At 40.1% G+C, this 23,814-nt stretch overlaps 1 protein-coding gene across 5 annotated transcripts; it reads right to left on the reverse strand.

Annotated features, from left to right (window-relative positions):
• Positions 1–3,262: 3,262 nt before the first annotated feature.
• ZNF391 (zinc finger protein 391) lies at positions 3,263–16,213 on the reverse strand. 5 transcript variants are annotated; one of them, XR_005218115.1, is made up of 5 exons: positions 15,940–16,193; positions 14,385–14,463; positions 13,334–13,392; positions 9,415–9,523; positions 3,263–3,854 (listed from the first exon to the last, which is right to left on the reverse strand). XR_005218115.1 is itself a non-coding variant. In XM_037844792.1 (5 exons), exon 5 carries the CDS (start codon positions 8,580–8,582, stop codon positions 7,506–7,508), a length of 1,077 nt encoding a protein of 358 aa, XP_037700720.1. In that variant the 5' UTR covers positions 8,583–8,661; positions 9,415–9,526; positions 13,334–13,392; positions 14,385–14,463; positions 16,077–16,213; the 3' UTR covers positions 5,493–7,505. The 5 variants fall into 5 exon arrangements, 3 of the variants coding, with proteins under 3 accessions (XP_037700720.1, XP_037700719.1, XP_037700718.1); XR_005218114.1 differs by having other exon boundaries at positions 9,415–9,526; XM_037844792.1 differs by lacking the exon at positions 3,263–3,854 and adding an exon at positions 5,493–8,661 and having other exon boundaries at positions 9,415–9,526; positions 16,077–16,213.
• Between the last annotated feature and the right edge of the window lie 7,601 nt (positions 16,214–23,814).

Raw genomic sequence — 23,814 nt, forward strand, 5'->3', positions numbered from 1 at the left:
GGTTGGAAATGGTAGGAAATGGTTTGATTCTGGAAAAAAATTTAAAGTAGAGCCAACAGGATTTGTTGATGGGTTGTGTATGGGTTGTATGTTTTCACTTTTTTTTTTTACTTTTAAAATTAGAATGTCTTTAATTTTAGTTTCCACATGTTCATTGTTAAAATAGTACTTTTAGACTACTCAGTTATAAGGAAATGGGTGACCATGGGAATGGGCTTATCAGATTAGACAGAAGGTGAGCAAGAATATTAGAAAGTGGGTGAGCTCAGCAGGTGTTTCAGAGGGAGATGAACTTTCAGGTATGGAAACAGGAGTATTTAGGAACCCAAATATTAAGGGTATAGTATCTTGAAACAAAGTATATGGGGAATCATATCTTTCTTTGGCAATTTAGCAATCGGGCAAAGAAAATCTGGGGCTTGGCCTGCCTGGAGCCTGAGGTTCATGAGTGACTAGCAGAGATCAAGGATAAAATTTCCTTTGAGAATACAGTCAAAGGAAAAATAGGAGAATAGTTTAAAAATCTTTCTTACGCTTGCTTGCATGCTTCCATAGCAATTAACATCTCTGGAGATTTGGGGAACATAAGGAAGACTTCCCCTTTCAGTATTTCAAAGATGCCTGGTCTTTAGTAATCACATGAGCTGATGATATTCTTCCATCAAATCATAACCGTTTGGTTCTCTCTCACTCTCCTGGTGCTGCCTGATGTTTTTCTGTCCTCTGTTCCCTTCGGATTTTGCAACCATATATCTTCTCTTATTCCAGTGGAAGATAATTTCAAGTTTGGAATCTAGAAATCCTCAGGAGGAAGGAAATGTGCAAGTGTAACACAAAGCCACCCTGGTATCCATTTCCCAATCTCTGGATTCTAGCAAAAGAAGGGAGTTGTGCAAAGGGGAAATACTGTTACCCTTGAAAGGAACTCAGTACTATGTTCCCAGAGGAGAGGAGACAAGGCAGGAAGCTAGTCTGGGTTTACAAAAATAATTCCCTCATGGGTCAATGGAAACAATCTCCCAGAAGAATTTTCTGCACTAGAACTTCAGACATTGTTCCTGGCTGGGAGGAAGGGTGTGAGGGCAGAGGTGTTCTTGGGAGCTCTAGGATATCATCAATGATGTGGGAAGTTTAAAGGGGCGTAATGTGGGATTACTGAGGTTAAAATGAAGTGACTAAAAGGATGAATTGCAAAAAGGGCAAGAGTACAAGAAGGGTAAAGTATTGGCACTTGATAGAGGTTGTAAATTTTAGGAAGGGGATTTTGTTGAAGGGATTTATAATCACGTAAACAGAGGAAGATCCCAAGAGACTGGCTAGAGGGTTAGGACTGTTGGGAATCATTTAAAAATGATCTCAGCAGTTAGAAAGGACTTGCATGCTCAAGGCCTAGCACTGAGACAGAGCAAGATCCTAGCTTCCCTAAAAATGAAACAAATTATAACCCCATCACTTGGGTTCAGTCAACAACCTATCTGGTTTCTATTCTGAGAGTCTCATAGTGCTATAAAGTAGACACTACATTCTCTACTGTTGACTGAAAATTTAGGGATTTGTAATGGCATATCAAGGAGGACAGGTATCAGAAAGACTAGGCAAAAAATGCCAAGACTGAAAATTAAAAGAAAAAAAAATCTTCTGTACTATATTTGGCAAAGGGTGGAAGCACAAAAGGTGAATACCAAGAACAGTCTGCTAGGTGTCCCTCTAGAAGTTTTTGCATCAAGTCTACAAAAATACAACTTCCTTAGGAATTACAAAATGCTGTCTGTAGGCCTAACAGAATTTAGAAATCAGTAATCTTTAAATTGGTCAGTTTGATGGACAAGGGAAATCCCACTAAACAAAGCAAAGCCATGTCCTTAAAATTGCTCCACAAGACATTATTATTTAGGTAACTATTTCACAGTACTAAATTCTATTTCAAAAAGTTAAAAATTCCCTGGTTATATACTAAATCCCATGAGAAAGTCTTTCTTACCCAGTGATACCAGATTCCCGTAATTCTCCAGCATGATGCCCCACAGAGATGAATCCAAATGAGATCATTCCTTCCTTTTCAAGGATACAGACACATATTTGAAAGTCACTGACTCCTGAAATATCAAACGTCTTGCTTCCTCTGGCCCAGGATCTATTTTACCTCTGTCATCCTTGAAATAGGTTAGGGAAGCAGATATATCATAGAGGTAAAAGTTCAAGGTTGGGGAATTCATGGAAGATAGAATGCATGTGAATAAGGAAGAAAGACTGATCACTGTTCCTAAAACCACTATGTTGTATTTTAGCCAGGAGTTCTCCGATGTTCTCTTGATTCCTTGAAATCCAGGAATTCATAGAGGGATTCTAAGAGCCCCAAGCCTGGCCAGAAAAGACCAACAGCTTTGGGAAACTTGGACATCTCTGCGCATCTGGAGAATAAAAATTTTCCTGTTTCCCAAAATGTGAGGTATTGTTGCTCCATCTCCTGCAACTCTTGTCGGGCCCTAGGCTCCCTCCACGGCAGCCCGCGGCGTGCGGTGCGGCGCAGCCCGGGCGGTCCCTGCAGCCTTCGGAAAAGGGGCAGCCGCACGCCGCGCTCATTCCCGCCCACCCTCGACCGGGGGATTCCTTGGCCACCTCTCCCAGCGCCGAGGCTATCTTCCCACCCCCACCGACCATCCCCACCCCACCTCCTCAGCCCCCGACTGTAGTGGTGCAAATTGTTTTTGCAAACCAATCAGCTGCATTTTAATATTTTTAACAAGTAGATTTGGACTCCACAAAAAAGTATCATTTAAAAGCTTAAATTTTTTTTCACATTTTCAAATTGCACAGGGTTTCTGTAGGTGACATACTTTCATACATGTTTCCAGACTTTTTCCCCCACATAATTACTTTCTCTTTCTTAAAATGTCACCTTTACCTGGAAGAAACAGATTGTATGTTTATTTTTAAGAAAATCTTCTAAATAACATATTATCTTCAGCTACTTTTCATTACCTAAGTCAGCGAATCTGAAGCATTCTTTTGTAAAAGAAAACTGCACAACTCACCTGCTATTCCCACAACTCTGTATGTTACTAACCATTTCTTCCTTCTCAAGACAAGGTAGTGTATTGTTCCAGATTTCACTTTACTGCCAGGCCTAGCTGCATTCACACATTAAACTATGTTCACACCCTTTCTCAGGGGAAGTCAAGTCAGAACTAGAATCCACACGTCCTGACTATTTCTAAACTGTTTTGAATAGAAAGTCAGTAATCTATTGTTTTTTTTTTTGTTTTTTGTTGCTGTTTTTTGTTTTTGTTTTTGTTTTAAAGGAAGAAGAAAGAAAGAATAGCGGATCCAGTCGTAGAGCAGGAGCGCCCCGCGTTTTCCTCGCCGACTGTGACCTCGTGCAGTCACTGGCGCACAAGCGAGCAGGCGAGCGGGTCCCTGAGTGTGGAAACCCGGGGAAACCACGCTTCCTAGGAGCCGATGCCGCGCCCTTCTGGCTTTTTAGCAGATCTTGCTTTCAAGCGCTCACGGGATGCATAAAGACGAATGCTGGGCGGGCTGCCAGCACCCTCTGGGGATTCTTGGAGTGGGCATCGGCAGCTGCGCACACGTTGCCACCAGCCTACAGGGCCGAAGGACCAGGAACACGTCCAGAGCGCAGGGCCCAGGCGCCCCGTTGCCCCATCACACACGTGGTCTTCACATTCCTGGGCCTCCTTCCTCACCTCAATTCCCGAAGGATGGGCGATGGGCTGGGGCAGGTGAGTGTCAGCGAGCGACGACCAGAGGAGGCAGCTGGACTCAACTGGAGCCTTTCTCCTGAGTCACCCACGGGGCTCACAGAGGAGCCCACGCCAGGTGCCGGGAGGGGGACACTGTGTAAAGAACGAGATTATTTTGAAAAGGTTCAACTTCAGTGTGAGCTGAGTCAAGGTGATTTGGGCCTCATCAGAAGACCTCCGTTTCTCCTTAAAACAGGGCGGCTCACTTCCCATCACTGTTACTTTCTGATCCGACTTCCCCACCGTAAATTCCTGTTATAAACTTTGGGTTCCGCTTATTGATTCCTTTGTTAAAGATGCAGATTAATCTTACCAACCATCCAAACTAGACTTTGCATTCATGACTGACTGCTGAGTGTCAGAAATCCCTCCCTGCCTGCCCTAGTAGCTTATGGGAAAGTTAAGAAACAATATCAATTAAGGAATATAGCCACTGGTCCCTCTCCATCATTGCTCATGTCTAGTTACCAGTTTCATTGGATCTTTTCTTTACTGTTTCTTCATTTGTTCACTGCTCTCAATTTCCCAGTACTACTAATCTAATACACCAGCTTCCCACCTAGTTTCTGCTTCCTCTACCAGATTAATTTCCCCCCAAGCCAAATTTAACTTCCATGATCCTATCCCCCACCCCATTCCGCTACTGCCTAAAAGATGAAATCTAAATGTGATCTAGTGCTTAGGACTTACCATTATACAATTACCTAATTCCAATAAACTTCCTTACTTTGGACTTCATTGAACACCCTGCCACAGACAGTCTAGTCCCTTCATTATCTACTGGAACACACTGAGAGCATTTTCCCACCCCTATGCCTTTACCAAAATAGTTTCCTTTCTTTTCTGGATCTTGCCCGGCTGCTAGGGTTCAGTTTAAGAGGTCCAATACTGGAGTCAGTAGATTTGGGGTCAATTTGTGGCCCTTGGATAAATTATTTAACATCTGTAAATTTCATCCCACTTATAATGAATTACATGAGCAAAGAGCTTGTCTTCTGGGCTTGGAAACCCCAGTGGAAAGCACTTGATTATCTAATATAGTCTATGCCCTGCTCCTCCTAACCCCACCCCACACCAAGAGCAGTCTTCACACCTGTCTCACTGGGCCTTCAACTAGAAACTAAAAATTTATTCACTAGAGAACCTACTGTATGCTTGTTGTTGAGGATTCATAACTTTGCGCTACTGAGGACATTGTATAATTATTATAATATATGAAGGCCAATGGAGAAATTCATCTTAAATCTAAGTATTAGAAAAAGCTTTGATTTACTTGAGAAAGGACCACCGTTTTTGTTTTTCAGATACTACATAAGCAAATGACCATCTCATTTGGGTTAACAGCATGCTCAGTTTATATCCCTAACTGAATAACTGTGGGATACCATAGCTTGCCCTGATCTTGATCTTCTATGCATTTTTTTTGCTTTCTGTAAGGCTGATTTATATGTGTTTTTGCTTGTCCATTTTATTGTATCTTATAAGCTGTTTTGAATAATTTTTGATAAAAGATGGAGTTATAATAAATAAAACAGATGACTATTGCCTATTATGTCAGTCAGAAGAAATACCTTCTAACTTATTTGTGATCCTAGTTTTCCATTTCTGGTAATGAAGCTAAAAACTCTGCAGGGGATGAAGTGAAAGGCTACAGGTACATATGAAGCAGTGGAATCATAACAACTAATATTTATTGAGCACTTAGTATATGCCAAGCACTGTTTTCATCACTTTACATAAATAAACTCACTTAATCCTTATAACAATCTTATGAAGTGGAAAGCCAAGCAGCCAGCATCCCAGGAATTCTAAAGGAAAGTCAGTCCCAAGTTAGTAATATACATAATTCAAGGAGGACAAAAGGACTAAAAATATTTATGAGGTTATTTCTCCATTCAAAAGACAGAAGAGATTGCACAAATTAAAACCTCCCGGTTGAGATTGAAACCAGAATCCATGTCTGCATTATACTATATATGAGGCTTACAAGAGATTTACAACAATTTCTAACTTCAAAATAGCTTATGGAAAAAAAAAAAATGCCTGTGAAAGAACCAGAGAACAGAATAAGAAAATGTCTAATGAAGGAGAATAATGCAAACCATCACTACAAAGGGTTTCTAAGGTGAGGAACTGAAAGTATCACAGAAGAGGCAAGACTTGAGTAGGGCTTTAAAAAAGGCGGGGGGGGGGGGTGACTAGGATTTCTGGAGGTACAAAGGAGCAAGTAGGACAGTAAATGGGTGTGATGGAACAGTTTCAAAAGAGGCCAAATGTGAGACAAGTGCAATAGGGACGAGCAAAGTGATGAAAAATAAAGGTAAATAGATCCCACAGTAGAAGGCCTTGATTCAAAGAGGTTTGAACTTTTTCTACAGCATACTGGGCAACTATGGACTATTTTTTAACAAAGTGGTAGTTTAGTCAGGCAACTAGATAAAAGATGGGAGATGAAGATAGCAATGATGCATTTACTGTAGTAATCTAGGACCAAATACTGAGGACTTGGCAGTGGCAGTAGGAACGGAGAGAAAGGAATCAATTTTTAGGACATTTCAAACAAAGGCTAGCAGGGGATAAAAGAGGAATGAAGAAACACTAAGAATAGGGCATTTAGGGTCTACTCGGCACTCTGTGATGTTTTTTACGACTCTACAACAAGATTTCTGCCTTACAGTAGCTTACAGTTTAGTTGAATAACCGCAAATATTATACCTGATAAAATGATATTATTCTGGCCCAACTCTTGTCCAAAAATCACAGAGCTGATCATTGTTATTCAGAAAAGTATGAATTAGCACAGAATCATGGATTCCAGAAGAAGCGCAAGTTTTAAGGCATGAGTGGCCAACGGTGCCAAATCTGCAGATGTCAAGCAGAAAGACAACTGAGATACTAGGTTTGTCCTTGAGAGATCACCTTTACAAGGCTGATGACAGTCAAAGCAAGAGGGTATAAGTTTCATTAAGTCTGTAAACAAAAGAAAGGTTAATAAAATAGGGCAGTAATTGGAAGCAATTTTTTTTTCAAGATAATGGAGGAATTAAACATCTCTAACATTTTTAGGACACTCTTGGTAAAGATGTGATAAACTAATACAAGGATTAGTTAGGCATATTAGAAGGACTGTGAGTTATGTTTTGAAGAAAATATGTTACAGCAAAAAAAGTTAGGGAGGGAAGAGAAAAATCTGTCCTTACAAGTCCAGAGACTGACCTTGCCTCAACACTACCATCCCCAAACTGGTGGGAAATTTTTAGTCCTGCTCTGAAGCTAGCTCCCTCTCTTCTGCTACTGGGGCCAGTAGCACACACACACACATAATATTTCCTCTTTAAGTGAAGGGGCTGAGATGGTTGGGTAAAAGAGGTTATATAGGGAACCCCATGTAAGAGACAAGATAGGAACTACAAGGTTCCTTCCAGGTAGCTATATACTCTTAAGGTTGGAGCCCTCCAGAATCTTAGATTGAATATGCTAGGTTTTAAAAATTGTGTCCTGATGCACTGGTCACTCATTTGAGTATTTAGTGGAAGGAAGAAAGGAGGGAGAGAGGGAGGGAGAGATGGGAGGCAGGGAAGGATAGGAGGGAGGGAGAGATGGGAGGAAGGGAGGAAAGGAAGAAAAGTTTGAAACTGGCTTATAGCTAGCAAGAAAATTCAAATGTATATATTTTTCATTTGAGCTGTAGTAGCTTATGCATATGTGCTCTTGTGCTAAGATTAATTTTTAAAAGCTTGAGTATTACTCTTTAGTGTGAAGTTGCTGGTGTCTGATGAGAGTTGAACTCTGACTGAAGGCTTTCCCACAGTTATTACATTTGTAAGGCTTCTCTCCGGTATGAGTTCTCTGGTGAATAATAAGGGATGAGGTCCGAGTGAAACCCTTTCCACACACTGTGCACTCATGGGGCTTTTCTCCAGTGTGGATTCTCTGATGTTCAATAAGGGATGAGCTTCGACTGAACACTTTCCCACAGTCACTGCACATATATGGGTTCTCCCCAGTATGTGTTCTCTGATGTTCTACAAGAGATGAGATCCAACTGAAAGCTTTTCCACATTCACTGCATTCATAGGGATTCTCTCCAGTGTGTATTCTTTGATGCTGAATTATGGATGAACGGTCACTGAAGGCTTTCCCACACTCATTACATTTGTAAGGTTTTTCTTGAGTATGAGTTCGCTGATGTTGGCTAAGGTTAGTGCTTCGGCTAAAGGCTTTTCCACATTCACTACATTCATATGGTTTTTCTCCAGTATGGATTCTCTGATGTAGACTAAGATGTGTACTACGGCCAAAAGCTTTTCCACATTCACTGCATTCATAAGGTTTCTCTCCAGTGTGGGTTCTTTGATGTTCAATATAGTGTGTACTTCGGCTAAAAGTTTTCCCACAATCATTACATTCAAAAGGCTTTTCTCCACCATGAATTCTACTGTGTACAATAAGGTCTGACTGATAACTAAAGGCTTTCCCACATTCATTACATTTACAAGATTTCTTTTGTGGGAAGAGTTTCTGGTGTTTAATTAAGTCTGAATTATCTTTGGAGTTTTTCCTAAATGTGTGAGATCTATCTCCCTTTGGAATTTTCTGTTGTATATCAAGGTTTGAGCTCAGACTAAATTCCCTGGATTCAGAATGTCCCTCCCCAGTGGAAACTTTCTTGAGAGTCACTGACACTTTTCTGATAGCTGTTTTCTCAAACGAGGATTTCTTCTGTGCAGAATTTTTTGTGTGCCTTGATAATCGGCACTTTGTTTTATAGACTTCTTCATTCGTAGGACCCTGGGCAGTATTCTCTCTGAGACTTTCCATTGCTGACCCTGAAAATTCTAGTTCTTCGGAAATAGGCTGATTGGTGTTGATGCTTTGGTTTCTGTTCAAATCTCCCTATCTGAAAGACATTTAAAGTGTAATGTCACCTGTGTCCAGTGTTGAATGCAAGTAAACTAGCAGAAAAAAAGACAACTAATTTCAATTCATGCACACTAGCAACTTTATTTGGGGAGAAAATAAAAAGGGACAGTGGTAAAAAAGTGAACAAAGCCAGAAGAGATTAGAGGCAGAGAGTTTTTCAGTGGGCATGGTGAGCACAGAGACATCAAGAAATATGGGAAAGGTGATTGGGTAATAAGCTAAGCCAAAAATGGAAATAAGTAGATACACTAGCTGATGAGCAAAATTAGGGGATTAGAAGATAAAATGAGCTATTAGTTATTGTAACTAATCAGTCATAGGAAATGAGAGAACAAAGAGGGATGATAAGAGTAAAGACTCCAAGTATAGAAAAGATAACCCCTAAAAAAGCAAAAGGAAGGATGTTTTTATCAAGCTTGAATGCAACTATTTTCTTGACATGGCTGAGAGGATAAAGTTTCAGAAATGCTAACTACCACATTGCAACCCCCCCATTTTCCCCCAAACCCTTCTTCTGACTAGTTGAGGTATTTTTCTAAAGAAGTCCACAGTGAAAGACTATCAGGTTTAAAAGAACTTAGAATTCATCTGATCTAGGCCAACTTCCTCATTTGACAGATAGGAAACACTGAATAATTTGCTCAGGTCACCCAGCTAATTGCAAGAGCTGTGACTAAAGGTCAAGTCTCTTATATATTAAATTGGTGGTATTTTTATGACAGCCACTCACCTAGAAAGGCATTTTGGGGCACTCCCCTCTTCAGTTCCTTGAAGATCCAGCATCCATAGTTGTTCTCCCTCCAACTGAGTGATCATGTCCAATTCTCATGCCAGGATTCCTGCTGATTGTAAATGATTTAACACAAGGCTGTTGGTACCGGAGACACAGAGCTTGTTGTGTCTTAGTGCTTTGATCTTTAAAAATGGTAAGTTAACTTTACAGGGGCTGAGGCAGGAAGGGCTGGAGAAAATGGCTGTCTGAAAGGTACTAAAATTGGGTTTACAAATAAACACACACACACACACACACACACACACACACATCAGAATCACCTATGGAACCTGTTACTCTAGATACGTGAACCTTGCCTCAGACCCAGTAAATTTGATGGGGCCCAGGCATTCGAGTTTTAATAAGTTGGTATGCTTTGATAAGTTCAATTGTTCAAAAACAGCCTGAGAAACACACTTGAGTTGCCTGGACAATGTGCTGGCTGGGACCAACCTTTTCTCTAAAATTCTTCTCCCAGGAGGAGGGTCTAAAGACAAATACAGCTTCCCATTGGACGGGTGGCTTCCTCCCCCTGACAGAGGGTCCCAAATTTCCCAACAATTTCAAGGTTCCCAGGGGCTAGGCAGCTAGTTACCACCTGTTTAAAAACTGGCATCCCACATTCAGACTTCACTGCTTGGCACCAAGCGGTCTATTTATCTACCACTGACAAGACTGTTCTTAAATTTGTCTTATAAGAAGGAAGAGAAACAAAGTGGCAATGCCCTCTCCTGAAACACAGACCTACACTGAGTGTTCAGCAGAACATCCTGGCCCCGGAAAACCTTTCTATGGGGAAAATGGGAGGATTTGGGAACCTATGTCTTCTGTTCTTGCCCATCTCTAGACTCTAAGTTTCCCATTAAAGCTTTTTCTTTAACCCCTTCACTTGTGATTTTATCTGGAACCCTGGTGCATGATAGGGAGCAAAGAGAAAGGATCCACTTTGTAAAAAGTTCTCCAATGTTTCTTCTGCACAGCAAAATTTGAGATCCATTGGATTAGGGAGTTTATCTGGTTTCAAAAGTCTTTCCTCTCTCATAGACTGGGAACCTCCTAAATGTGGAGGTGAACTTTGGAAGATATCCACCAAGAACCTTCAGAACAACTTGCTGGATGCTGTCCATGTCCAGCTTTGCTAAGAACATGCCTTTCAACTGGAAAAAGGGAACAGAAAAGCCCTACCACCAGGTTGCCCAGGAAATCAAAATTCTAATTATTTGCAGGATTTTGCAATAAAACCCAGATACATACTTTATGGTGTAAACACTCCTTAAAAGGGATATGCCTTACTGCTAGGCTGGCAAGCCTATTCTAAATTTTTATAGCCCAGTTCCTTAAATTACTCCATTGTTACTTTGTTGGCAGTTCACTGTTACTTCTTTCTTTTAGTACAGTAGTCCTCAAGGCAGCAGTATCACTTCTAGGAAGCTTTTTTGTAAACTCATGAGGATTGTTTGATTGTCACAATGATTGGAGGATGCTACTGGAATTTAGGGGGGAAGCAGGGATGATAGATTTTCCACCAAAACAAAGAATTGTCTCATGTCCTAACTTTCAGAAAAGCCGTTAATAGTTATCTGAAGCTAGAACTTAACACCACTTTATAAATAAATACAAAGTATTTTGAACATCTTTGTTATATACTGGAAAACCAAAGAAACATTCTTTATTTAAGTATTGGATAGCATTTCAGAAAAATCAAACTGTTCATGGTATGGTATTAGACTCACAAATACAGTACTCATATATCAGTCTTATTTATAGCTGTTGTAATCATAGTGATTCTACAAATAGGTCAAGCATTTATTTAATCCAAGTTTTTACATATTTACACAATATGCAATAGAATGCACAGTATTCTATTATAAATTACTTTTCTTTCTCCTTTATATTAAAGTTAATGTAATATATTAATATTTTGGAAATTATGTCTATAGGTAACTAATATTATCTATGAATTTCATTTCAGGATAGTAAAGGGGATAGTGGATTGAAGAATGGAGAACCACTGCTCTAGTGCAATGGAACTGAGTATTGGCAGTTACATGATAGAAGAACAGTGCATCTCTTAGCTAGTAAATTACAAAGCCTCTAAAGCAAAAGTGTTCATTCCCAACAGAAGTTCTTGGAAATCTGAGAACACCCATGCTTCTCCTAAAGGCAGTGTGGAGACTAAAGAGAATTTTGTATATAGTGGAATGTTAAAACAAATTATATTCCATTCCAGAAAAGAGATATTATTAGGAAAGCATTTACATTTTTGCATGCAAAGGGAAACCAGGAAAACCTGAAAACTGAAGGCCTTTGAAAAATGTTTCACATTTTATGGAAACACAGGATGCTGAAAAGTAGGTAAGATATCCTGAAAAGAGAAAGAACTAGGACAGAGTACAAACGATGTGGCTAATTTGAAGTCTAGAGTTCATGCTTATGCTTATTAATATCTAGATGATTATTAAACTGGGCCAATTTGTTACATTACCTATAATTCAACTTACTGTATATACCATGTAATGCAAGAGACCCAAAATGTAGTTGTTTCCACATTTCAAATAAGCTCATTATATATGTATAACTGTATTATGCATTATATGTGTTTGCATATGTGACACATATAATAAGACACATAGAAACCCCATTGGGGAAAGTTTCTCCTTAAAAAAAAAAAAAAGGAATCTAATGTGAAACTTGGAGGTGAGGTCTCTGGAACAGATCCTTCTTTGGTCTGCTTGTTCTAAGCATTTTATGAACACTAACTCATTTATTCCTCACAACACATCTGTGAGAGGAGTACCATTATTATTTCCACAATATGAATGAGGAACTTGAGATACAGAGAAGGTAAATTGGCCCAAGGCCAAATGATCCATCTTGGATTCAAACTCAGTATACTCCATAGTACTTACAACCTCTCAAGAGGAAGGGAAAGAACCAACTGAGTCACACTATCCATTTCTGTGGCCCCTAAGAAATTAAACTCTATGGATCCCAGAGGGATACAAGCATGAGCATGACTCCTGAATGCCATGATGACTTAGAGAGTGACTATTTCCCAAGGTAGTCCCTGAGAGGCTGCAGTGAGTCTCAACTACATTAAAAGCTCTAAGTATGTAACATAAGGATTAAATTCTCTGTCACCCACTGAAGCACCACCTCAGTGCAAGTAGCATCCTTGGCACAATTCAGTGAAACATCCAAGAGAGGCCCCATGGTATAAGCATTAACAAGGTAATTTGGATTTTGGCCATAGCTCTGTTGGTAATTATATAGAAACCAGGGGAAAATAACCAATCTGGGTTTCATGTCTCCTCTGTAAAATGTCTCCATCTATAAAATGAGGAGGTTGGACTTGACTGTTTAGTCCGAAGCTATCTGATTCCTGTCAGTTTTACTTCAGATTCCAAACTTTAAGGCCATACTCATCTGCCCATGTTAAGGGGATAAGAATAGAATGAATTAACCCTTTTTCAAATCCCTAGAGACATGGGATGGGCCTAAGGGCCATGTTTCAGATGAAACCATTATAAAAAGAAACCAATAAGGCTGTATTCTTCAATCACCTAATGATGAAATACAGTAAGGGAAAAGTGAGGAAGATACTAAGGGTAGTTAACAGGCAAATAGGGAGCAATCCCACACTTGGCAAAATTTCACAGACTCATCTAAGAAGGGAAGTTCTAGGAAAAGAGAGATAAATGTGTCTCTTCTTGGTGAGATGACACAAACATTCAGGAAAAAAGGGAAGAATCCTTAATTTAATGTGGGATATGGATCTCATAGTGATGTAGACAGTGGCCTTTCCCTCTTCTGCCTCCTCTTGGCTCTTTCTTCTTGATCAAAGGCAGAGCTGGGGAAAGGGAAAAGACTGTCTTACCCTCAGGCATCCAAAATCACCAGTCTGTAATGTCCACATCTGGCCAGCTGAAGGCAACCCTAAGGATTAAGAGGTAATATGAATGCTCAAAAGTAGTTCCATCCACTTCCATATACAAAGAAAGGACAATGGACACTTACGTCTGGGTTTAAATCCGTAATTTTTAAATGGTTCAGGGCCAAATCCAAGCTCCTTGTAAATTCCCTAGCTGATCTGAGGAATATAATTTAGCCTTTTTGTCAATTTCCTCACATGGGGTAAGAGTTCAAAGGGAATATGGCAGTAGTCACCTTATGTTCCGGTTTGCTCATTCTGCCGTTATGCAAAATATCAGAAATGGATTGGCTTTTATAAAGGGGGTTTATTTGGCTACAAATTTAGAGTGTGAAGGCCATGAAAATGTCCAAATTAAGGCATCAACAAGAATATACCTTCACTGAAGAAAGGCCAATGGTGTCTAGAAAACCTATGTTAGCTGGGAAAGCACATGGCCGGCATCTGCTGAACCTGGCTTGTGTTCCAGTTCCTCTCTCAGTTCCTGTGCATTCTTCAAAATATTGCTCTTGGGGCATTCTGTCCTCTCTTAGCTTCTCCGGAGCAAAGTCTGGGCTAGCATCTCCAAATTGTCAGCAAGTCTGCTTTCAACAGCCGTCTCCAAAAATGTCACTCTCAGCTACTCTCTCTCAGATGCTCTGAGGTCCTTCTGTCTGTGAGCTCTTTTGTAGGACTGTAGGACACCAGTGATTAGATTAAGACCCATGCTGAATGGGCAAGGCCACATCTCCATGGAAATAATCTAATCAATGGTATTACCCACAGTTGCATGGGTCACATCTCCATGGAAATGACCTAATCCAAAGATTCCAACCTAATCAACACTAATACATATGCTCCCACAAGATTGCAATAAAGAACATAGCGTTTTGGGGGACATAACACATCCAAACCAGCACACTTTACTTCCTCCTGAGGGTTAAAACAGAAGCCAACTAACACTGCTCCATAGCCAGCCACCACCATAGGGCTGTGAGTCCCTGGACAAGTAACTTACCTTTCTGAAAATCTGGTCCCGCTCTGTAAAATGGAGTTACTGGACTTGCTTGTCTTTCCTCACAAAGATTTTGTGAATGCTATAAATTAAAAGATGGCAAATCATTTATAGTAAGGAACATCATATACAACATGAGGAGTTTATATTATGGCTAAGCTCACCTAAAATAAATTAATTTGAAATTTTTAATCCTGTACAAATCCTCTCAGATTTGTCAGGCCCCCTTCAGAAGCTGCTGCTCTAAAGCATAGAAATATGCATTGCTTTTCCTGGCTTTGGAGGATGCACATGAAATGGGGAAAGGAGGGCTGGTGGATGCGGAAAAAGTGCTTCAAATATATTTCAGAGAGGCCAGGAGACCACTATTTCACAAGGTCAGGGATTTCATCCAATGGATTCCTCCACCATGATGTTAGAAAACTGCCTCTCCTTTCTTTTTCTTACTTTAGTTATTTGGATCACCACTTCTTTACTGCTCTATGGATGCTGCATCCCCAGCAAATGATTACCCAGTCAAGTAAACTGGTCACAAAGTGCTGCAGGACCAGCAGACCCAACCTACTCCTTTATGTGACTCTTAACTTTCCAGTCCTAACAACCTTGGCCACCTTATGTTACCCTAACCATCTGAAATTCCTTTGACGGTCTTACTTCTTCCTATAATCTATTCAACTATTTTCTATCCATTTCAATCTCAAGAAATGATCTTAATCTGAAGGAACCAGCTTCTGACGCTTCTGCAATAGCCTTTCCCTCATGCTTTGTTTTGTGACATTGAGATGACTGCTTCCTGGAGCATTTGCACAAAGGAATCAATCAGCTGAGTGCCTCCGCAGCCTAGAACAGAAAAATCTAGAGAACCCAGTCCTTCCAAAAGGTGGTCATCAGGTAAAAAATGCTCACGGAATTTGATTCACATTTACAACCAATGCACGCACAAAGATACATAGAATTTCTCAATACCTCCGCCAACAAATAACACCTATATTCAAGTACCAGTCCCCATCATCAGAACCATAAAAAAAAAAAGGCTACCACTCACTAGCCCTGTAATTTCAAGTAAGGTGCTTCATCTCTGAATGCCTCAATCTCCGTATCTGTAACGTGGGGATAATAATAGTACAATATCTTATGGGGTTGTTGCGAGGATTAAACGAGTTCATGTAGGTAAAATTTCTTGGCACACGGTGAACACCTGAGAAATACCCATCCTCATCCCGGTACATAAGCCGTCCGTCACCCAGCTGGAGGGGAGAGGAATGCAACCCCACTCTTTTCCATCTTCTAGGGGCGCAACCGGGAACACTACCCGCTGTCACTTCAGCAGACCGACAAGGTTAAACCCGCCCGTGAGCCAAGCGCTGGGCACTGCAGGGAGACGCCGCGCCGCACCGCGTCCCAGCTCAGTAGGAGAGAACCGTCCCGACCTGCGGCCCAGACATCTGGCGCCCCTTCATCCTTCTCCTCAGAAGGAGCCGAGTGCTTTCGCACCACCATTTCCCAGAACCTCCAGAACCACCCGCCCGACCTCGGGGTCCCGGCGCGCCCCACTCACCCGCCACCTCCGGCGGAGCGCCGAGACACATCCCGGACCAGCCTGCCGGAGCGGAACCTCAGTTTGCGGGCCTTGGGGAAGCCGGAAGGATTAAAGGGAAACCTACGCGTCGAACTGCAGCTCTAGCTAACGCTCACCGGGTTTCCCAAGGTCACAGACACTGTTTTATTCAGGCTCCTGATCATCCCCGGCTCCGTATCTCCAGCCAGTCTTTGACGGAGTAAGCACCAGGATCCTATTCTTCTGGCGCTGACGCCCAGTTGCAGAACAGAGTTGATACGGAGGGCAAGGGACCAGCCGGCGCAAAACTGCGCCTGCGCCCCAGAGCCAGGCCCTCCCAGTTGTGCTCGGACTCGCTTTCCTGGAGGTCTTTGAAAGTCCCAGCCCTGGTGTGTAAGGGGCTAAGAGACTGATGCTGGAGTCCTGAGAAAGCAGATCTGAAGGCCTTAATACGCTCTGCAAAGTATAAGTCAGATCAGTGGTTTATAATTTTAAATAGTTTACACAAATAAATCACCTGAGGGAACTTGTTAAAATACTTGTTAAAATTCCCAGGCTTTACACAGTCTGACTCATTGGTCGTAAGAGTTTCCCAGGAACGCTGCGTTTTCAACGGGCATCCCAGCTGATTCTGATGCAGGGAGAACCCAGGACATCTCTGGAGTAACAGAGGCCTCTTTGCATAGTCTAGGTGTTTAAATAAAATTAAATTTAGGGCATATCTCAAATTCCATGGGACATAAAGATGAATAAGATCAGGACCCTACCTTAATTGATAGATTTTTTTAAAAATACATTTCTACAGATAGTTAATATAAGATAGTGTAGTTGGAACAAAAAGTGGTATAATTTGTTTGGGGAGCTCAGAAGGAAGAAAACCTTATGCTTAGCACAGCAAAATGCAAACTGAAAAAGAGATGATGAGCTACAAGAGTGGAAAACCTGCAAAGCTATGAATCTGGGATGTAATAGCTGTGTTCAAGTGCCATAGAATAATCCAATTTTATTGAAGCATGAAGTGAATATAGAGGAACAGGATCCAAATCATAAAGTTAGAAGGGACTGTAGAGACCATATAATTTTATAATTTCCTTTAAAAAATGACACTCCCAGAAACAAGACAAGAATTAAATTTTGTGTTCTTTAAGGAGGAAGGGACCACCTAAATGTAAGGAGTTTAGCAATAAAGGGTAATTGGTTGGAAGAAGAGGGACTGAGAAAAGGTCTTGTTTTATTTTAAAGGCAGGAGAAATGTGTGCATGATACTTAAATTCCATCATTCTGTGTCACTTCTTGGAATTTTTATTTGTGTTTAGGATCTCTGAACTGCAGAGACATTTGAAAGCAATTATATGCAAAATGGAACCTCTATGAATCTCTACTAAAATTATCTTTTAAGATTTTTCCTCTTTGTATATGTTTCTTCATGTGAAAGAAACAATTTGAAATTAAGCTTAATAAAACAAAGCGTTCTTCAGTCAACTATGAGGGATGATAGATTGACAAATTCAGCTATACTCTAATGAAGGTGAATGTGAAGAGGATCAATTTAGTTAAAATCATTAGGAAATGTGTAGAAGACTCGAAAACAGAAACTATGTCATTATTACTGCGACAGACTAATATGAAGGCCTGTTTTTTCGCCTTTTTCCAAAAAATACACTAACATAATTTTAAAATATCAATCCATTATTTGAAAATATTTTTGAACTAGAACTTTTTTTTTAATTACTGGCATAATTATATATACACGTAATTCATAAAGAAATATTCCTTATAAATATTTCGCTGTCTGCATTTCGTTTCTGATGATTATTAGTATCTGATTATTTCAGGATTATCACTGAAAATAATTTTCTCGTATCTGGGTGCTCTGTGAGTCGTAAATGGAACCTGAGACTTGTCGGTCTAAGGTGGCAGTTATCTGCGGGAGGGGCCGAAGGCGTGGGAGAATAAACCAAGACCCCACCGCTAGGCGGAAAGAGGGCGCACTTAGCGCCCTCCGCGGGGCCCTCGGTTCCAGGGTCCAGGCCGCTGAGCCGCCGTCGAGAACACAGCGACCTTGGTTCCGGACTGTTGCCATGGAGGCGGCCCGTCTCACGTCACAGTCTCCGTCTTTCCCAGCTGGCGCAGCGCACCAGGATTCCTGGCTCCTCGGTTGCGTCATTTCCGGTCGCCAGGCCCCATGCCCGGTCGCGCCGGCTTTGCGTTAGTTGGAGGGGTGAGTGTTTAAGGGGCGGTCTGGCTAGCGTCCCTCGGAGTTGTGGTTGACGGGACACTTCTGAGGAAAAGCGAGCTTTCTACGGGAAATGACCGTTGTCGGTCGCAAGGTAGCGGTACCGCAGCGCTCCGGACCGAGTCGTGGGAGCGTCTGCAGGGATAGCGATGCATCCTCGCAACTGCCCGGCCTGCGTGTTCTCTCGGGTCCCCTCGCCAGTGTCGGGATTGGTTGGGACAAGGGTGCGCCTAAAAGTCGTTCCTTAACAGTTCTCTGCTTTTTCCGTTCTCTTCTCTCAGAGTGTGGTACCAAGAGTCTGAGCCACGGTCAAGAGTTTGGCACCGAAAGATGACCCTTTGTGTCGTTCCCTGTCGAGGGGAACGGTTGAGTCAAACTCAGTGTACCTGTTCCTGCCTAAGTGTTTTAGGCTAACCATGCTTAAAAATAACAATGTTTTGAGGACATAAGGACCTGCTTTATGTCCTTAAAATGGGTTTCAAACATTCTTGTGGAGTCTTGAAGAAGGTACGACTTGAGGATGGAGATTGCAGACTTTCTCGCGCCAGGAACTGAAGGTCCTAATCACAGTTTCTCATTGTTTCTTTGAATCTCCGGGACCCTGGGGCCATAGGAATAAAATTCCCCAGAGTGAAATAGATTGAAAATATCAGAGTGCAACACGTACAGAAGGGCATATTGTTTTATAAAGCTTTTTGTGTACTCATATGAGTGTATGTACTGGGTTGTAAAATGCATTTCGTATAGTTTGTAGTGGTCAAAATTGAAAGATGGCCAGTGAACTGGTTGCCATTCAGTCCAGGAGGAGACACAGTGAGACCCAGAGACCTCCCTTTGTCAGAGCTTTAGGAGAAGCAGAGAATGGTCTGTAAAGCAGAGAGGACAAATTCTGCTGGTACTGAGAAATACTCTGAATATCCTGTCAGGGAAGATTAGCATTTAGATGAGGGCTCAATATCCATGGATTAGGGAAAATGCAATGATTAAGATTTTTCAAATTTGGGGACCATTGTGAGTCATGAAATCAATTCAATGGCTTCCAACCTTTCGTAAAAACAACAGTAAATAGAATAGCAAATACGTATAGCAAATAGACTATCTAATACTCTTAATAAATAATAAATGTAGAGTAGCACACATACTTAGTAAGAATTTTGTGAAATTTAGGTTCAATTAGACACAGGCAAGTTTGTAGTAGATTGGTAAAATTATTTCTTTCAGTATGGAAAAAAAGCACTTTACTAGTAGGTGATTAAACAAATACTTGAAGGAAAAAGGTGAGAATAAATTTAAAAATGAGAGAATGTGGTTAATGTTCTCAGAATGCATAAAATATAGACATTTCAGGGATTGTGGTAGGGTGAAGGATTCTTAAATTGAGAATCAGGGGAAGGAAAGTAACTCCTTGGAAGATGAAGATAGATATTGTTACCTTGTGATAGTAAGAATGTATCACACCTCCTTATTTCTTTTTCAGCTCTTCTGTGTCATTCATAGCCTCCAAACAAGGAGAGGGAAAACAGTTTATGAGAGTTGGGAATAATCGTACACAATTTTTAGGATTATCTTTCTTCTTGTTCCTTTTTTTTTTTTTTTTTTTTTCTTTTTGCAATATGTCTTCTTATGAGGAAGGAATTATCCTCATTAATCTTAATTAAAAAACTATTATGGAACGTTTCAAACACACGAAAGTATAGAGCTTTGTACAATGAACTCCTTTATACCAATCACTTGTTGAAGGTATGCTTAACAACCACCACCTTTCTGCCATTGACTGTATATTTTTTGTCCTTGTAGGTGCTTTGAGAGGTCAATAAGGCATATAGAAGGAAATTGAGACATCATCATCTCTCAGTTTGGAGAGATAGCCTGAATTTATAGGGGCAGAGATGAAATAACCTAGATCTTCAGCGTTTTCTTCCTATTTTTTCTACAGATATATGTTTTTGTCTATATTCTATTTTATCACTTTATTTAAAGAAGTCAGAGAATTTGTTTTTTCCTCCTGTATTCTTGTAGGTTAGAATTGGAGGAGTGGATATGGAGAAGGAGAATATTCAGGGCTATGTTAAATAAAATATATGAGGCACAGAAAAAAATCTAAGACTTAGATTCATGTTATTATTTTAAATTATTTTTACTATATGTACTGGGTTGAATAGTGTCTCCCCCTAAAATTCATGTCTACCTGGAACCTCAGAATGTGACCTTATTTGAAAATAGAGCCTTTACAGATGTAATTAGTTAAGATAAGGCCATACTGGATTCGAGTGGGCCCTAAATCCAATGTCTGGTGTCCTTATAAGAAGGCCATGTACAGTGAGTGATTGAAAATCCCTACTTGACCAAAAGGGGGAAAAAAAAGAAAGGTAACAAGCTAAGGTCACAGTGACTGAGAGATACCAAATAGAGTCAAGAGGCTATTCTGGAGGTTTCTCTTATGCACGCTCCAGGAAGGCATCCCAACTGACCACAGCATGCCATGCCCTTACCAAAAGTAGTCCCCAAATACCTAGGTCCCTACCTGATATTATATAAAAGATGCAGTCACTAAGTTTTATCTTTCAGAAACTCAAGCCCACTAAGGTGTTCCTGTACCAAACAAGTCCTAAAACCCAATTTAAATTTCTTTTCTGAATTTAATCAATTCTTGTTTCATTGCTTCCTATTTTCTTCTTGCATTTATATTCATTTCTGCTTTTTGTTTTTCAATTTCTGATTCAAGGTGTTCTTTCATGTCACCAAAATGCTTGAGGGTATTTAGTTTGGAGTTTTCCTCAGCCTCATGATAGGCTTTTTGGGGAAGCTTTTCATCAGTAGAAAATCTTTTATTCACACTTTCTGACTTTTTGCAGTAGTTTTGTGTGAATGTGGTCTGCTTTTTTCTAATCGTAATCTTATGGACAGGGTTCTTAGTTTGAGAGTGTTCTTATGTCAGATCTGTCCTCTTCTGGGCAGTTTCTTTTATGGATGGTGATGGTAGTGGTGGGGTCAGCAGGGGAAAGTGTCAGTATATCTTGTTTTTCCTTCATTTCTGCAGAATCCTTAATTTTTCCCTCATTTCTTTCTTTCCCTTTCTTGTCTCTAAGAGGTACCGCTTCTTCTCTCTGTATCTGATTCTCTCTCAGTATCTTTGCTTCTCTGAAGCTACCACTGCTGATATTACACACTTTCAGCTCCTTTCCTGTAGCCAGGACTCTTAACTACCAGGTTTTAATCTGTGTTCAGTGTTTTGGCATTTATGGTTTCACTTTTTCTTTCTGGAGACCATTTTAAGTCCTCTGTTCCCCTCTACACTTAAGTGAAGTCTCTTCAGCCTCGTGTCCTCCTTTCTGCACCTGCAGGTTCTCAGTGGTGGTGGGCTGGCTTTGGGATCTCTGTTGGAATTTTTTTTTCCCCTCGCTTCTTACTGGAGAGTTACAGCGTAATGTTGAAGGCATGGATCCTGAACAGTTTTATTGGTTCTCTTTGTTGACTTTATAGTTATTTTGGGGAGGGTAAGGGGGAAATTCAGAATCTGGCTACTGTCCTTGTTCTCCAAACCCAGAGAACATTTTTGATAAAATTTAGGATTCATTCTTGACAAGAATTCTTAATAAATTAGAATTACCCAAAAAAAAAAAAAAAAAAAAATTAGAATTACAAAGGAGCATCCTTAACTAGATAATGGGTATTTACAAAAAACCCCACACAACATCATACCTTAGCCTTCAAATGATGAAAAATTTCCCTTTGAGTTCAGGAACAAAACAAGAATGTTTCCTCTAGCATTGTACTCAGCATTGTACAGATGGCCTTAGCTAGTATAGTAATAGAATAAGAAAACATAAAGATTAGAAAAGGAAAGAAGCTAATTATTCACATGATATGTTTGTGTACATAGGAAATCCAAAAGAATCAACAAGCAATTATTAGAATTCATAACTGAATTTAGCAATGTTTCTGAACATATCATCAATGTATAAAAATGAATTATATTTGTATGTACCAGTGGCAAGCAGTTACCAAAATGAAATAAAAGGTACCATTTATAATATAAGAAAAATATCACATACCTGGGAATAAATACAATGAAAATGTTTAAGGTCTTTATTCAGGACACCATAGAACATTATGGTGATTAACTAAAGAAGATTTAAATAAACGGAGGGATATATCATTGTCATGGATTGAAAGCATCAGTACTGCAAAAATACCAACTTTCTTCAAAATGATTTAAAGATTCAGTACAAACCCAATTTGAATCTCGCTGTTCGTGGAAGTTGTCAAGCTGACTATAAAATTTGTAACAAATTGCAAAGCCAACAATAGCCGAGGTATTCTGGAAGATGAAGAAAGGTGGGAGAATTTGCTCTATCATCCATCAGGATTTGTTATAAAACTACAATAATTAAGCTACTGTGGTATTGACACAAGGAAAGACAAATAGACCAGTAGTATAGAATAGATAACCCAGAAACAAAGTAATGTACATATGGATACTTGATTTATGACCAAGATGATACTTCAGAGTAGAGGACAAAAGGATACTTTTTTCAATAAATGGCTTGTGGCACTGGATGGGGGCTGGGAGTGAGGGGGAGGAACTTATTTACATTTCATATCATATACCAAAATCAATTCCTAGTAGATTATGAAACTAAATATGAGAGGTAAAACAGGGAAGTTTTTAGTGCATATTATAGGAGACTATCTTTATGAATTTGCTCTAGAGAATAACTTAAACATATTCTATCTTTGAAGCAATGTCATTGAGCACATCCACTCTCAAGGAATGGAGGAGGGGAGTTGAACGCCACCTCCTGGAGAAAGTAGTCACTACATAAATTATTTGGGATTTTTATTAAAGACAGGTTGGTCTCTTTCCCCCCATTTATTTATTAAATCATTTGTTTATATCAGTACGAACTCATGTTAATCATTATGGATATTTATTTTATGCTTTGTGTTATAATATAGTACTATGCTATTTTGTTCCTCAAATTGTTCCAGGTTTGGCCATTGGAAACTCTAGGTTGGCTCCTGTGCACCTTTGAAATGCCCACTCCATCTTTTTTTTGCTTTTCCTTTTTTTCCTAGCACTTCTTTATGACACTACAAGAAGCTCCGGCCTCATTCTGCATTTTCTCTGTCCCAGCCCTAGAGTCAACCATTTCTCCAAGTAACTCTGATTCTTAATGTCATTTTACTGGAGAATAGCATTAGAAACCAAGATCTGGGCTCTAGGGGTGCTCATTGTTAACTGGTATGTCACTGCTTCTACGCCCTCCCAGAGCTAGAATACATACATACATACATATACACACACAAATATCTATAACTATTGATATATCAATATATTATCTATATATTAAGATAAACATGAGTTTATACTAATGTCTGACTAATCCAGTACCACATGGATTGTTCTAGGCTTCCTCCTTGCCAACAATGAGAACCTAGCTCCCACAAACCACCATCCATTTAGTTATTTGTTGAACCCTAGTATACATGTGCAACTGTTTCACAATTGTTAACCCACACTCCCATAAGAAATAAATTTACCAACCAGAGTATGGTGCTTATATATAGTTCCTTTTGTCTTTAACTTACTGTTTCAAGTCATTTCCAAAGTTTACTTAGGTCAGCTTCTTTATTCC

This window comes from Choloepus didactylus, chromosome 7, assembly GCF_015220235.1.
Source record: "Choloepus didactylus isolate mChoDid1 chromosome 7, mChoDid1.pri, whole genome shotgun sequence".
NCBI classification, from domain to species: Eukaryota; Metazoa; Chordata; class Mammalia; order Pilosa; family Megalonychidae; genus Choloepus; species Choloepus didactylus.